Genomic DNA, 12047 nt, shown 5'->3' with positions numbered 1-12047 from the left:
CTGAGAACATGGGACCCCTAGGCTGGGAGAACTAACCTACACATGTGGGCATCTAATGGGAATAGTAATTACCTGGAGCCAGTGAAGGCGCTTTAATGTTCAGAACAAATTTAATGAGGAGTGCCGGATGATCTCCCGACATTTGGGGTTCCACCGGTCACCATACCAACATTGGAATACCAACTGTTAAATGCCAGACAGTCGGTATCCCAACTGACAAGGGGGTATGTGTACCTCAAAGAGGAAGAATACAACTTGTGGCGTGCCACTGAGCCCGCAAGGGGCTTCTTTGTGCTCACCCCCCTTTTGGAGTACCAGCAGTAGGGATTATGATGTCAGCATACTGACCACCGGACTCTCAACTGTCGACCTGCCTGCCCCCCCCCCCATGTCTTCAGCTTGAACTAAAGTATGTTCCCTGCACCAACATGAGCCTGTGCTGTACTTATAGATACAAATAACCAGCACTGCAGCCGCATCTGTGTGCATGGCCGATGTGGTAGCATTTAAGTGGATCATTGCAGATAATGGTGGCCATACACTATTGGGACATACACACATTGTGATCTGAACTACTTATTTGGACTATACATTCCATATTGGTAGAAAACACAAGTACGTATTGCACCATGTGTATACAGCATGCCCCATTGAGTTGGTATCTCAAGAAAATATACTGTGCAGGCAGCACAAGTTTGACTAGGAAATGTACAAGCTAGTGCATATCGGTATGTGTGTACAGTAGTGACTGATAAAAGCCCCCGATACTGATATCTGTCATCAGAGCCACCCCCTAAAAAACCAGCCCAGTATTCAAATAAGCTATTTCTAGTATAGCCAAAGTCGTGCCGTGTATACATCGCTAGACGAGGTATTGCGTAGAGCCTCGCATGCAATATCTTGGTAACGCCCCTTTCCTCAGCTTGATCGCATGTGATACATCCTATGCGATCATTTTGCATACAATATATCACGTGATCCCATTAATTGACCCAGGGTAGGTTTGATTTGACACTTTTCCATACCTCCCAACATGACCCTCTCCAGGAGGGACACATTGCTCTGCTCCTGCACTTCCCTCTTAATTTTGATTGCCATCACCTGTGGAGAAACTCCTTTCCTGTTAACCTGTTCAAAAACAGGTGATGGCAATTATACATTAAGAGAAAAGTCCAGCAGCAGAGCATTGCGTCCCTCCTGGTATAGATCATGTTGGGAGGTATGCTTTTCACACAAATTATTGGCCTGATGCGTCAAAATCATATAGAAAAGGGCCAAATTGTACTAGTGTGTGAGGACCCGTGTGATTTGGCCTGATTATGAAGGGTCGGTCAAAATGAAAAAGGGTAAAAATCAAGGGACTTGCCCTTAAGACAAGGGTTGTGTCTAGATACACTTGTTTTGTGGGTAGGGATGTGATGTTAGGTGAGGGCGGAAGTAGTTGCCTGCCCTCACAGCTATATATTATATTATTTGTATTTTATATAAATGTAGGTTATTTTTATAGCACCTGGATTGTTCCCTTGCCGCACTTCGGGCACGGTGTCTCCCATTCTCACCAAGGATTTATATTCCCCCCCAATCCCCCTCCAGGTAAACCTGGACCCAGTGCATGATGGGAAAACTCACAAAACCGAAGTGGTGCTAGCCGAAAGCGGAGCGGATGGAACCTCTGCATTCCCTATACAACAGCAACATCATCCAATCCACTACGAGTATCGTTCTCTATTCAGGCCGAGGCATGGAACGCAGGAGGTCTGGCATTGGCTGCCCAGTTTGTCTCGTGTATCCGGTTCCTGGCATTGATTGCCCGGAAACACCAGTCAGCAGCAGCTGCATAAGCATCCTCATCGGTCGTTCGGAAGGTATGCGGGGGTGACCGGTGGCGGACCCCGGGGGAGTGTGTCAGCCGTGGGCAGCTGCATTGTTAGTTGTAGGGTGTTGCTGCTAGAGCTAGGTGTAAAGTGTCAGTACATAAGGCAGCCTGGTTGCTCCGCGCCTTGGTGTGCCGTGCTGCTTATACTTTCTTCGCTCTAAATAGCTACCTGCGTGTTACAGTACATACCTGCCGCCATGGCCTGTGCCCATCTGGGACACATTGCTTTTTTCCTATCTGCCACTATTAACCCTTCTCTGACTGACACGTTCCCAGCCTACACTACTTCCTCATCAAAGTATTTTATGTTAAAATATATATATATATGTACCAACGCACTCACCATTCCTGCGAATGGGGTGCATACAGCACCCACACTTCCCAGGTTGGGATGCAGTGGTCTGTGACCACACACTCTAGTAAATACAAATACAGGGGACTCATCATAATAAACTAACTCACCTTAATATACAAATAATCAAATAAATAATGGGGTTTTAGTTCATGAACTGATCAATGCATTTAAGCTTGCAGCCCATCGCCAAGTGACCCCATTTCACTGCAAGTCCTAAACTAACAACTGGTTTCTTCGGAACCTGGCAACTGCTTACACATCGTAGCTAAAATGAACGGTACTTGTTTTCTAGCACGGCGCCAGCGATTTTAATTGCATCCATCAGGACCCAAAAAATTGCGTCCATCGCATGCAACCAAATCGCATGCGATTCGATCAATGCGATTTTTACATTGGGCCCAATGTAAAATGCTCCCCAGACTCATGGGTTAAATCCTCCCCCCCCCCCCCCCCATTGTTAGCGCCACCCCACGATCAACGCCAACCCGAAGCGTGGCGAGCGCAGCGGTGCGCGTCTGACCTTTTCATACCCCCACTATCCACGTGGAGTTGATTTTATATAGTGTGGCGAGCGGACGCGCATTACTTCACCGGTATCTGCCCCACAATCTCTTATGACTTCCACTGACTCCTTTGGTGGTTTGCCTCCTATAGTAAAATCACAGTTAATCTGCAGCATGTTCTGATCCGGAGCACTGATGCTACTCCAAAGTGCCTAGGCACTCCACATGTGAATGGTGAGGATTATGTGCGTGTAATGTTCTGCAAAGTAACACCATTGCAGAGGGGAATCCACTAAATGTTAAAAATGAATCGCATAGCTGCCAAGACAAAATACATATCACCTCAATAACACCTGTGGTAAAGAATAAAAAACTTCTTTTCAGTATTAATCCCTTCTGTTGCAATATCCTAATGGCCCATACACACTGGGCGATTTTGAACTGAAGTCAACTCCCTTTTTACCGTTAGAACTGCTTTCAGCTGAAAAGCTGCCCAGTGTGTGTGGGCCAGCGATGAGCGCTGATGCATGGTCCTGCATCATCACTGGCCACTGATGCTCACCTGCTGATATTACCAGCAGATGAGCGGTGGGGTGGATGGCTTGGCATAGTATCCTGCTATAGAAGGCTGTCCACACCAGGGAAAATCACACTTGGACCGGTAAAAATCCCAGTGTGTATGCACCTTAACGCTAGGTGCCGGTGTTGTATATAACCACTTCCCTGTCTCTCTATCCATGTCTCTAAACCACAGGTTCTCAAACGCAATCCTCAGGACCTCTCACAGTGCATGTTTGCAGGTCTGCTCACTGAATCACATGAGCTGTGTAGGGTCCCGAGGACCGAGTTTGAGAAACACTGCTCTCTGTCCCTTTACATATGGGATCTGCTTTTTTAATGCTCTCTGCAAAACAAAGGATACATAGAAACATATTGTAACTAGCACGACTTGCATTACTTTATTTGATTCATTTTCTCTCTTAACAGTGATATGCGGCTCTGATCCGGCCCTGCCATGGCAGACCTCAACAAACTTTATACAGACCCAGCTAGGTAAACAAGCTTTACAAACAATGTGCTGGTTTGTATTCATTGTTGTATTATAGCGTCTATAACTGTACATCGAAGCATTGCCACATACTGCACATGTCTTATGGATATAGCAGATATTCTCTGGTTACTATGAATTATACTCCACAGCATGAAACCAATAATGGGGATTTTCCTTAACTCAAAAGGTTAATTTACTAAAGGCCCGTCCAGCGTTTGCTGTGCATAGTTAACAACCCCCTCCCTCCTCCAAGCATGTTCGGATGAGGGAGGACATAGTCAACGATGGCCATGCTGCAGCATGATCATCTTTCCCCCTGCTCTGCCGGCTCCAACATTTGCAGCATGGGCAAGTGTGTATGCAATTGCCAATGCCGGACCTCCCCATGCCAGGTCCCACCGCCGCCAATATCGGCGTTGGTGGGATAATCTTAATGTGTATGGGGCTTTAGAAGGGAGTTCTATTTCAGATGGGGTGTTGCTATCTAGAACAGTGGTTCTCAACCTCGGTCCTCAATTAACCTCAACAGTTCACGTTTTCCAGGTCACCCAGCAGGTGCACTCATTACTCACTGACACATTTTAAAAGATCCACAGGTGGAGCTAATTATTTCCCTTGTGAGTCTGTGTGGAGGACTGGAAAACATTCACTGTTGGGGGTATTTGAGGACCGAGGTTGAGAACCACAGTTTAAGAAGATAATATAATCTGATTGGTTGCCCATAGCAACACCTCATCTGAAAGAGAATTCACATTTTAGTAAATTTCCCCCAAAGTTTAAGCTGCAAAAACCCTATTGTTACCACCTTACTTTTTTTTTCAGATTTATCTGTATTTATCCAGCTTACATCAATAATAAGAAGACCTTAGCAGAGGGTAGGAGGATACCCGTAGATAAGGTCAGTAAGTACATATGACGTTATATTTGCACAATACAAGCAGCGATTATTCATTTGTAATTATGCATAAGCATGTTTAGGTACTTGTTTCCTAGCAGGACGCCCACTAAGCAAATAGCTTAGCGGGCGATTCTGCGTAAGAAAATCGTTCGCATGTGATGCGATTTTCCTATGTAGTTTATCCACTCCTATTTTTTTCCTCCCGGGAAATCACATGCGATTGTAAAGGGTGCGATGCTATTTACTTTACTATACAGTTGTATGAGATTGAGAAACACCCCCCCCCCCCCCAGTATCCACTCCACCCCGATTTTGCAGTGCACTGCAATCGCACCGCCTGGGGGGGGGGGGGGTGGGTAATAGCAGTGAATAAATTACATAGGAAAATCGATCGCATCGCACGCAAAAACACGTATGCGATGTGATTTCACTACGGTACCGTACGTAGTGAAACTGGGCGCCCTGCTAGGAAACAAGTACCCATGTTTATATAGCTATTTCACTCTGATCACATTACAGATTTAGGGATTATCATTTAAGGGGTGGGGTATGTTAGGTCAACAGTTATCATGTTAAAAGTGACCACATTGACATCCATGTCTAAAGGATGACTTGTCAACATAAAGTCCTTGGTGGCCCATTGGTCAATTATTTGGTAGAGGTGGTCATTTAACCTTCACTACTGGTGCAGACATTTATAAGGCACTTTTACAGTTCAAGTTTTAGTGATAGCCATGCTTGAGCACAGGTAACTTAATTAGTATCTCAGTTATAGTGATGTAACCATCTGTACTAAAGCCTGGATATCAGAAAAACCTGCACTGTTATTGTGGCTTGGTGGAAATGCTTGTTCTAGACCAGGGGTTCTCAAACTATTTTGCTCTGGGACCCCATCCAACAATAAAAAATATTACAGGACCCCAGCAAGTTACTGCAGAAGGTCATCACATGTGTAGTCAGCAGACAGCACATACATGGCAGCATTGTGGAGGCACAAAATGATGTGAGGAGTCTAAAATAACAGACAATTCAACAGATCTTTCTGACTCCTTGAATCATTGACTGAGATTAGAAAAGTCATCAGCCTGATGGTCAGCAACATGGAGTTTTGACAATGGTAAAAGGTGGTTGCTATGGCCAACATATTTTATAAAGGGATTTTTGTAAGAACTTACAGTTCGAATCCCTTTCTCTGATCTCATCCCGGTGACACAGCCCAACATTGGGGTGTAGGAGGGTCTGAAGGAGCCAGGCACCTATGCTAGAGACTTGAGAGGCAGGCTCCTCCCTTCTGCACCCCAGATATCTTCAGTTTCAACTTCTAAAGCACACTAGGATACATTAACTCAGTACAACGCCTGAACATATTAATATGCACAATAAATTTTATATAACCAATAAACATGACCACACATGAAACGGTATAACTTACTCAACGTAAAGGGAGGGATCGCTGTGTCACCGGGATGAAAGTTCTTACAAAAATCCCTTTTTCTCTTCACTCATCCTGGTGACACAGCTCAACATTGGGACGTTCAAGAGCTGGTCCTTTGGGAGGGTACGCTCAGGTTTGCAGTTCTCATCACTGCTTGCCCAAATGAGGCATCCTCCGACGCAAACTCATGGAACCTGTAAAATTTTGTGAACGTGTGTGAACAGAGGACCAGGTGGCAGCCCTACACTCTTGGTCTGCCGAAGCCCCGTGACGCACCGCCCAAAAGGTAGCAACCGATCTGGTGGTATGAGCGTTTATTTTTGAGGGTACTGGTCTACCCACTTTTGTGTAAGCAAACGCAATGACAGATCTCAACCACCTAGCAATGATCTGCTTAGAAGCAAGCCATCCTCTTTTATGAACATCGTATGACACCAGTAACAGATCCGATTTACGAATCTCTTTAACCCTGTCCACATAAATGCGCAAAGTGTGAGGATTCCTAAAGAATCCTCACAATGTGCCTACCTAACTAAAGTGTAAAATTAATAAAAAAACAAACACCCTAGCAGCCCTTCAGCATAGCACCCACTCCGGTGGGCACCTAAGACAAAACTGAAGATATCTGGGATGAAGACGGGAGGAGCCTGCCTCACAAGTCTTTAGCATTGGTGCCTGGCTCCTTCGGACCCTCCTACATCCCAATGTTGAGCTGTGTCACTGGGATGAGTGAAGAGAAATACAGGTACCTGATGATGTTATAAGTTTTGCCCACTTATTTTTTCTTAGTGTTTGTAGAAGTAAAGTACAGAAGCTGTTCCTGGGCCTGACAGCAGTAGTATGCGGGGGTTCGTCCAGCACAGGGCAAGGCCGCCCCTGCTCACTGGGTCCCTCTCCACAGTGTGCCCTCAAAAATATTGATTCCTCTTAGAAAAAAAAAAATGATTAATATTGATCAGTTATCTTAGACGATTTGTAACCTGTACGTTTTTTTTCTCCTCTTAATCAGGCTGTACAGAATCCAACATGTGTTGAGATTGCAGATGTATGTCGAGCAAACAAATTAAATGCCGTTGTTGAGGTGATGTATAACGTCTTAGTTGTTAGTCCTTCTATTACCTATCTGTGCTGCTGCTAATCTGCTTCCTCACCACAGGCAGATAAGATGTACACGCGTGAATGGAATCGGGATGTACAGTTTAAGGGTAGAGTACGTGTACAGCTGAAGAATGAGGATGGCACGCCTTGTGTGGATAAACTTCAGTCAAGTAAGGCTACAGCTGTGTACAATGATGGGGTTTCCCTCTAATCCTAGCCACACATCTGCACATCACTGCAGTTCAGCGTTTTTAATGATGACTCCAGATGGTTAAATCAAAATACTAATTATGTCACCTGTGCTCAAGTACGGCTATCGCTAAAACCTGGACAGTGATGGTGGAGTTTGGGAAACTGATATAGGCATACATCATGAAAAGGTATCCTGTCTGATCCCTAGGAACCAGCACACTTGGCATTGGGAAATATAAGGCAGTGGTTTGTTGCGGTCACTGATTCCTAGAAAATGGCTATGCCTAGTACCTGGTTCAACATATAAGATGGACACTTATTGTGTACCATGTCTAGGGCAGTGGTTTCCTTCTGTTTGTACACATTTTATGATGGGAAACCACAAGAACTAGTTTTTCCTAGTATATTCGCCACAAATTACTTACATTTCTCCTGTACCATTAATCCTAGGCAAGTGTCATTAAACCCCTGCACGTGTCCCGAGGCACCCCAGGGTGCCACAGCACACAGTTTGGGAACCACTGGTCTAGGGTCAATTAAAGCTGTGTAAGATTGCTATATTATTCCCACACCACCATTTATCTCCCTAAATGAGCGTACACACGGGGGGGCGATTATAGCAAATATTGCCTGCAATATGGTCGCTGAGCGACCATATTGCCAGCGATGGAAGTGTGCACGCTCCCTTTTTCTGTCCGTAGTGGTCGCTACGGGCTGGTCAGCTCATTTCCACAGCCGGGCTCCCCCGGCCGTTTCTTTTTCATCAGCGACTATCTCTGGTCGCTGATGCAAACGGGACACCTAGTGATAAATCACCCCGTGTGTACAGGGCTTAAGTGATAGATTTCCAAGTGGTGATATCTTAAGTCTTATTTCACAACCCTCATTATAGGTCCCAGCATTGTCACCCTTACACTACATACAATTCCCTTATTTGCTCTGCCTTTCCTTACTACACTTCTAGCTCCTTCTATCTATCCTTTTGGAAAGATAGAACAAAATATGCTGCACTATATAAGAAAATGTTAATAAATAAATATCTCAGAACATCGGCCCCTATAGGATTTCTTGCCCCCTACCTTCCTCTTCAGCCACTTTCCATTCTACCAAACCTGAATTCTTTTTCTCCAGTTTATGTCCCTTATCCAGACCCCTCCCCCCTCTCCATTTGCTTTTCCCCACAATTCTCTCTGATCATGCTGCAAACCCTCTGAATTCAAACATGAACTTGTTTCTCCCATTCTTAAAAATCCCAGTCTTGACTCTTATGCTGTCCCTAATTATCACCTCTCTCTCCATCCAAGCTCCTCAGTGGTTAGTCTTTCTTTATACTCCCACTTCAGTATGGCTTTCATTCTCTCAACTCTAAGGACGTTTTTCACACTAAAGTCAGTAGTTATCTTCTTGCTGCTACATCTAATAGCCATTACTACCCACTTACTGTGGTGGATCTCTCCGGAACCATAGACACTGTGGAACATCCTCTCCTCTTATGGCTCAAGCTGTTGCTTTCTGTTAAGGTTCAGTCCTTAGACCCTTCTGTTCTACCTTTTATACTTTTTCCCCTGGCTTCTAATACAATTTCTATGATGAGAATGATAACTTAAATCTCCCTCTCACCTCACTTGTCTTCCTGCTGGTTTCCTTCTGGCTGTCCCAGAGCTTTCTTTTTTTCCAAATAAAAAAAAAAATCTAATTTTAAATGTCTAAGATTAAGCTCATCATCTTCCTACCCTCCCTTGTCCTCTCACCTGCCTGCATTTCACTGTTTGTCAACATCGTCATTTGTTCTATCCACTCATTCTAACAGGCCCTCTCCCATTCTTGCCACTTCCACTTTCAAAATGTCCCCCATCTAAAACCACCCTGAAGGCAAAAAATACCCTCATCCACTCACACTTATTTCTTGAGTAGATTATGGCAACATCCCCTTATCTGGCCTTCCTGACACCCACTTCTTTCCATTGCTGCTTGTCTCTTTTCTTCACCCCCACGAGGCAAAATAGCCCGTGTAAGTCATGGTTCCGACTGTCTGAGAAAAGATTGTCGGCACTCATCCATCACCCCTCCCCACATGGCCCTACAATCACAAGAGAACCCAAATTTCACCAGGTAATCTAGTGAACAGTATCCATTGATAGCACTATTTGCTTGTAATAACTATAGGATTATAAATCCTTTTATGAGCGGATATTAAGACTGCATTATTAACTGGTCTGTGCTATATGCCTTTTCATTATAATTGTCTTTTTTGTGCTATGTAGTGGATATTTACATCTGCAACATATGGTAACAACTGGGGAGTGCAAAATGTAGACATAGATGTTGTCTCAGCACATAGTTTTTCTGTTAGGGCAAGCTAAAACTCTGGCAGATTATGCTGGGATGTGTAGTTCCGCAGCAGGAGGAATGCAGTATTTTGCCCATCCCTTAATTATCTAATTTGTGTTAGTATTGTGGCTAACTCATAGCCTTTTTCTTCTATACTGATGTCTCATGAACTTGTGGACCTACATTTACTATAAAACTCCAGGAGAAACCTGCCTAGAAGTAATGTTCCCCAACTTTTTTGCTGTCTCAAAACTTGCAGCACTTTCACTGTATTCTCCATGACTGACTGTCTTGCTTGCTTCACGTATTCATCGCTGTATCTCTTGTTTAAGGGAAAGCCATAATGATTCGTGTAGCAGAAGAAATCCCCAAACTAAAGACTCGGACGCAGAAAACCGGAGGCGGTGACCAAACCATCCAGCAAGGAGAAGGTGGCAAGAAAAGCAAGAAGAAGAAGAAATAATGAACTTTGTAGATGAAGATAAGTTAGAAAGTTGCGGAGCCCAAAAACTACCTTCCAGCCCTTCACATTGTCTGCAGACTAAGAGGTGTATTCAGTCCTGGGGCGAGGGGATTGTACGGCGAGGATGGCTTATTTTCAGTGAGGAAAAGCCATCCTCGCCATCCAACCCCCTTGCCATATTCAATGTTTTGCCGGAAACCACGCCGTCAGAGGACCCCCTTAGACGATTAGGTTCGCGTCAAATGCAGTGAGTCCGCTGCATTTTGTGGTGAGCCATTTTGATGGCCACATGCTGTTTCCACCTCGCTGAAAGAAAACCGCGAGTAAAGGGAAGATAGTTGCTCACCATCATGGCATTGAATACACCCCATAGTGTTACTCAGTGGATACAACTCCATTTAATACCGGTAGAAAAAAACAACCTACTCACTCCATTGTACCAGGTCGTGCGCGGAACAGTTGGTCACTGTTTCACATTTGACATCCCGCAAGCAGAAAGCTGAATAAAATAGTTTTTTTAAACAGTCACATTTTCAAAAGGATTATTCTAATTGGTTCTTATTTAATGTTAGCAAAAACTGCGGAAGAGCAGAAATGTTAAGTTGCTTCCTTCAAGACTCCATAAGTAGTAGAATCGTTATCAGTGTTAGTATTGCATGTTCCCATACCATTCTTTCATTATTAATCATTATGGAGTCACCAGATTGTTAAATGATTGTTATTTTATGACTGGTATTATAGGTCTAAACATTTTAATTTTTTTTTTAATTGTTTACACGCTTCATTAGCATCCGAGTAGTTTCTATAAATGTGACAGATTACTGATAACACAATGGTGCAGAAGGGTCACCTTGTGTAAGGGAACATATGGTATCAGCTTAACTGTAAGTGGTGATGTTACATTGTGTACATGGATGAACTGAAACACGGATTTGTCTATTTAAATAAAATTGAAGAAAAGAGAAGTTAGGTTTAAAGGGATATTATTTTGACAGGCTTGAAAAATGACAGGATCTGATTGGTTAGTCATTATTATTTATATTTTTATCTACAGGCTTTGCTACCTTCTACCACCCATGTGTCTGGTGCATTCAAAGCTGCTTTGTCTGCAGCTTTAACCCCTTGAGTGGTGGGTTTTGCTGGGGCAGGACAAACCTACCAGGGCAGGTTTGTTCTGCCCCAGCAAAACCCACCACAGATAGTGGGAAGCCTCCTCACCTCCGCTCCCTCCTCACCTCCACTGCCGCTGGAGGCACCACTGGCGCGCACCTAATGCAAAGTGGTATGCCCAGAAATTTTCAGGGACAGCCCGCTGCGAAAATTTCTGGGCATACCACCCAAGGGGTTAATGCAAAATGTTGGAAAAAGAACAAATCCCTGCCATGCTCACTTCTTGCCTTCAGGTCTGCACTTAGGGTCTCCTCCTCCTCCCTATAGATTATTAGCTATTTAAGTAGATGTGTGCACTCAGTGCTTGCAGATAGCAATATGATCTGCTTACGACCGCAAGGAAGGTCGATGGATCATACTTGCAGCTTGGATAATCTGAGGATCGACCCCTTTACCCGCGGGACCACACATCGTACCGATATTCTTCATGATGTACGCACGACCCATCAAAATTGTATGTTCGGTCCTGATATCCTTCAGGTATATAGACCGCTTTAGTCAAAATTGTTCATTAAAGATAAAAGCTAGGTGGAACCTCTACTACGCAAGTGCTGCTTTTCAAGGGTTATGAGATGATACACCACTTCTCAAATGTGAAATATTAATGGAAATATATATATGTATCCCCTACTTCGACAATATTCCCCAGCAGTATTACACTAGGACCATTGTTTT

At 44.1% G+C, this 12047-nt stretch overlaps 1 protein-coding gene across 1 annotated transcript; it reads left to right on the top strand.

Annotated features, from left to right (window-relative positions):
• The first annotated feature begins 1707 nt into the window (after positions 1-1707).
• SRP19 (signal recognition particle 19) lies at positions 1708-11167 on the top strand. Its single transcript, XM_083151657.1, has 6 exons — positions 1708-1865; positions 3722-3787; positions 4608-4683; positions 7128-7199; positions 7275-7386; positions 10072-11167. The coding sequence occupies exons 2-6, from the start codon at positions 3750-3752 to the stop codon at positions 10200-10202; spliced, it is 429 nt and encodes a 142-aa protein (XP_083007783.1). The 5' UTR covers positions 1708-1865; positions 3722-3749; the 3' UTR covers positions 10203-11167.
• The last annotated feature ends 880 nt before the right edge of the window (positions 11168-12047 follow it).

This window comes from Crinia signifera, chromosome 1 (genome assembly GCF_055691185.1).
Source record: "Crinia signifera chromosome 1, ASM5569118v1, whole genome shotgun sequence".
In the NCBI taxonomy this organism is placed as follows: Eukaryota; Metazoa; Chordata; class Amphibia; order Anura; family Myobatrachidae; genus Crinia; species Crinia signifera.
Note: the sequence above shows the minus strand (reverse complement) of the source record. Positions and strands in the feature narration are given on the sequence as shown.

Excerpts from the sequence above, each read along its gene's own strand:
- SRP19 (XM_083151657.1), top strand. The coding sequence starts at position 3,750 with ATGGCAGACCTCAACAAACTTTATACAGACCCAGCTAG. Across the intron at positions 3,788-4,607 it reads CTTTATACAGACCCAGCTAG|ATTTATCTGTATTTATCCAG; the intron begins GTAAACAAGCTT and ends TTTTTTTTTCAG. Across the intron at positions 4,684-7,127 it reads GGAGGATACCCGTAGATAAG|GCTGTACAGAATCCAACATG; the intron begins GTCAGTAAGTAC and ends CCTCTTAATCAG.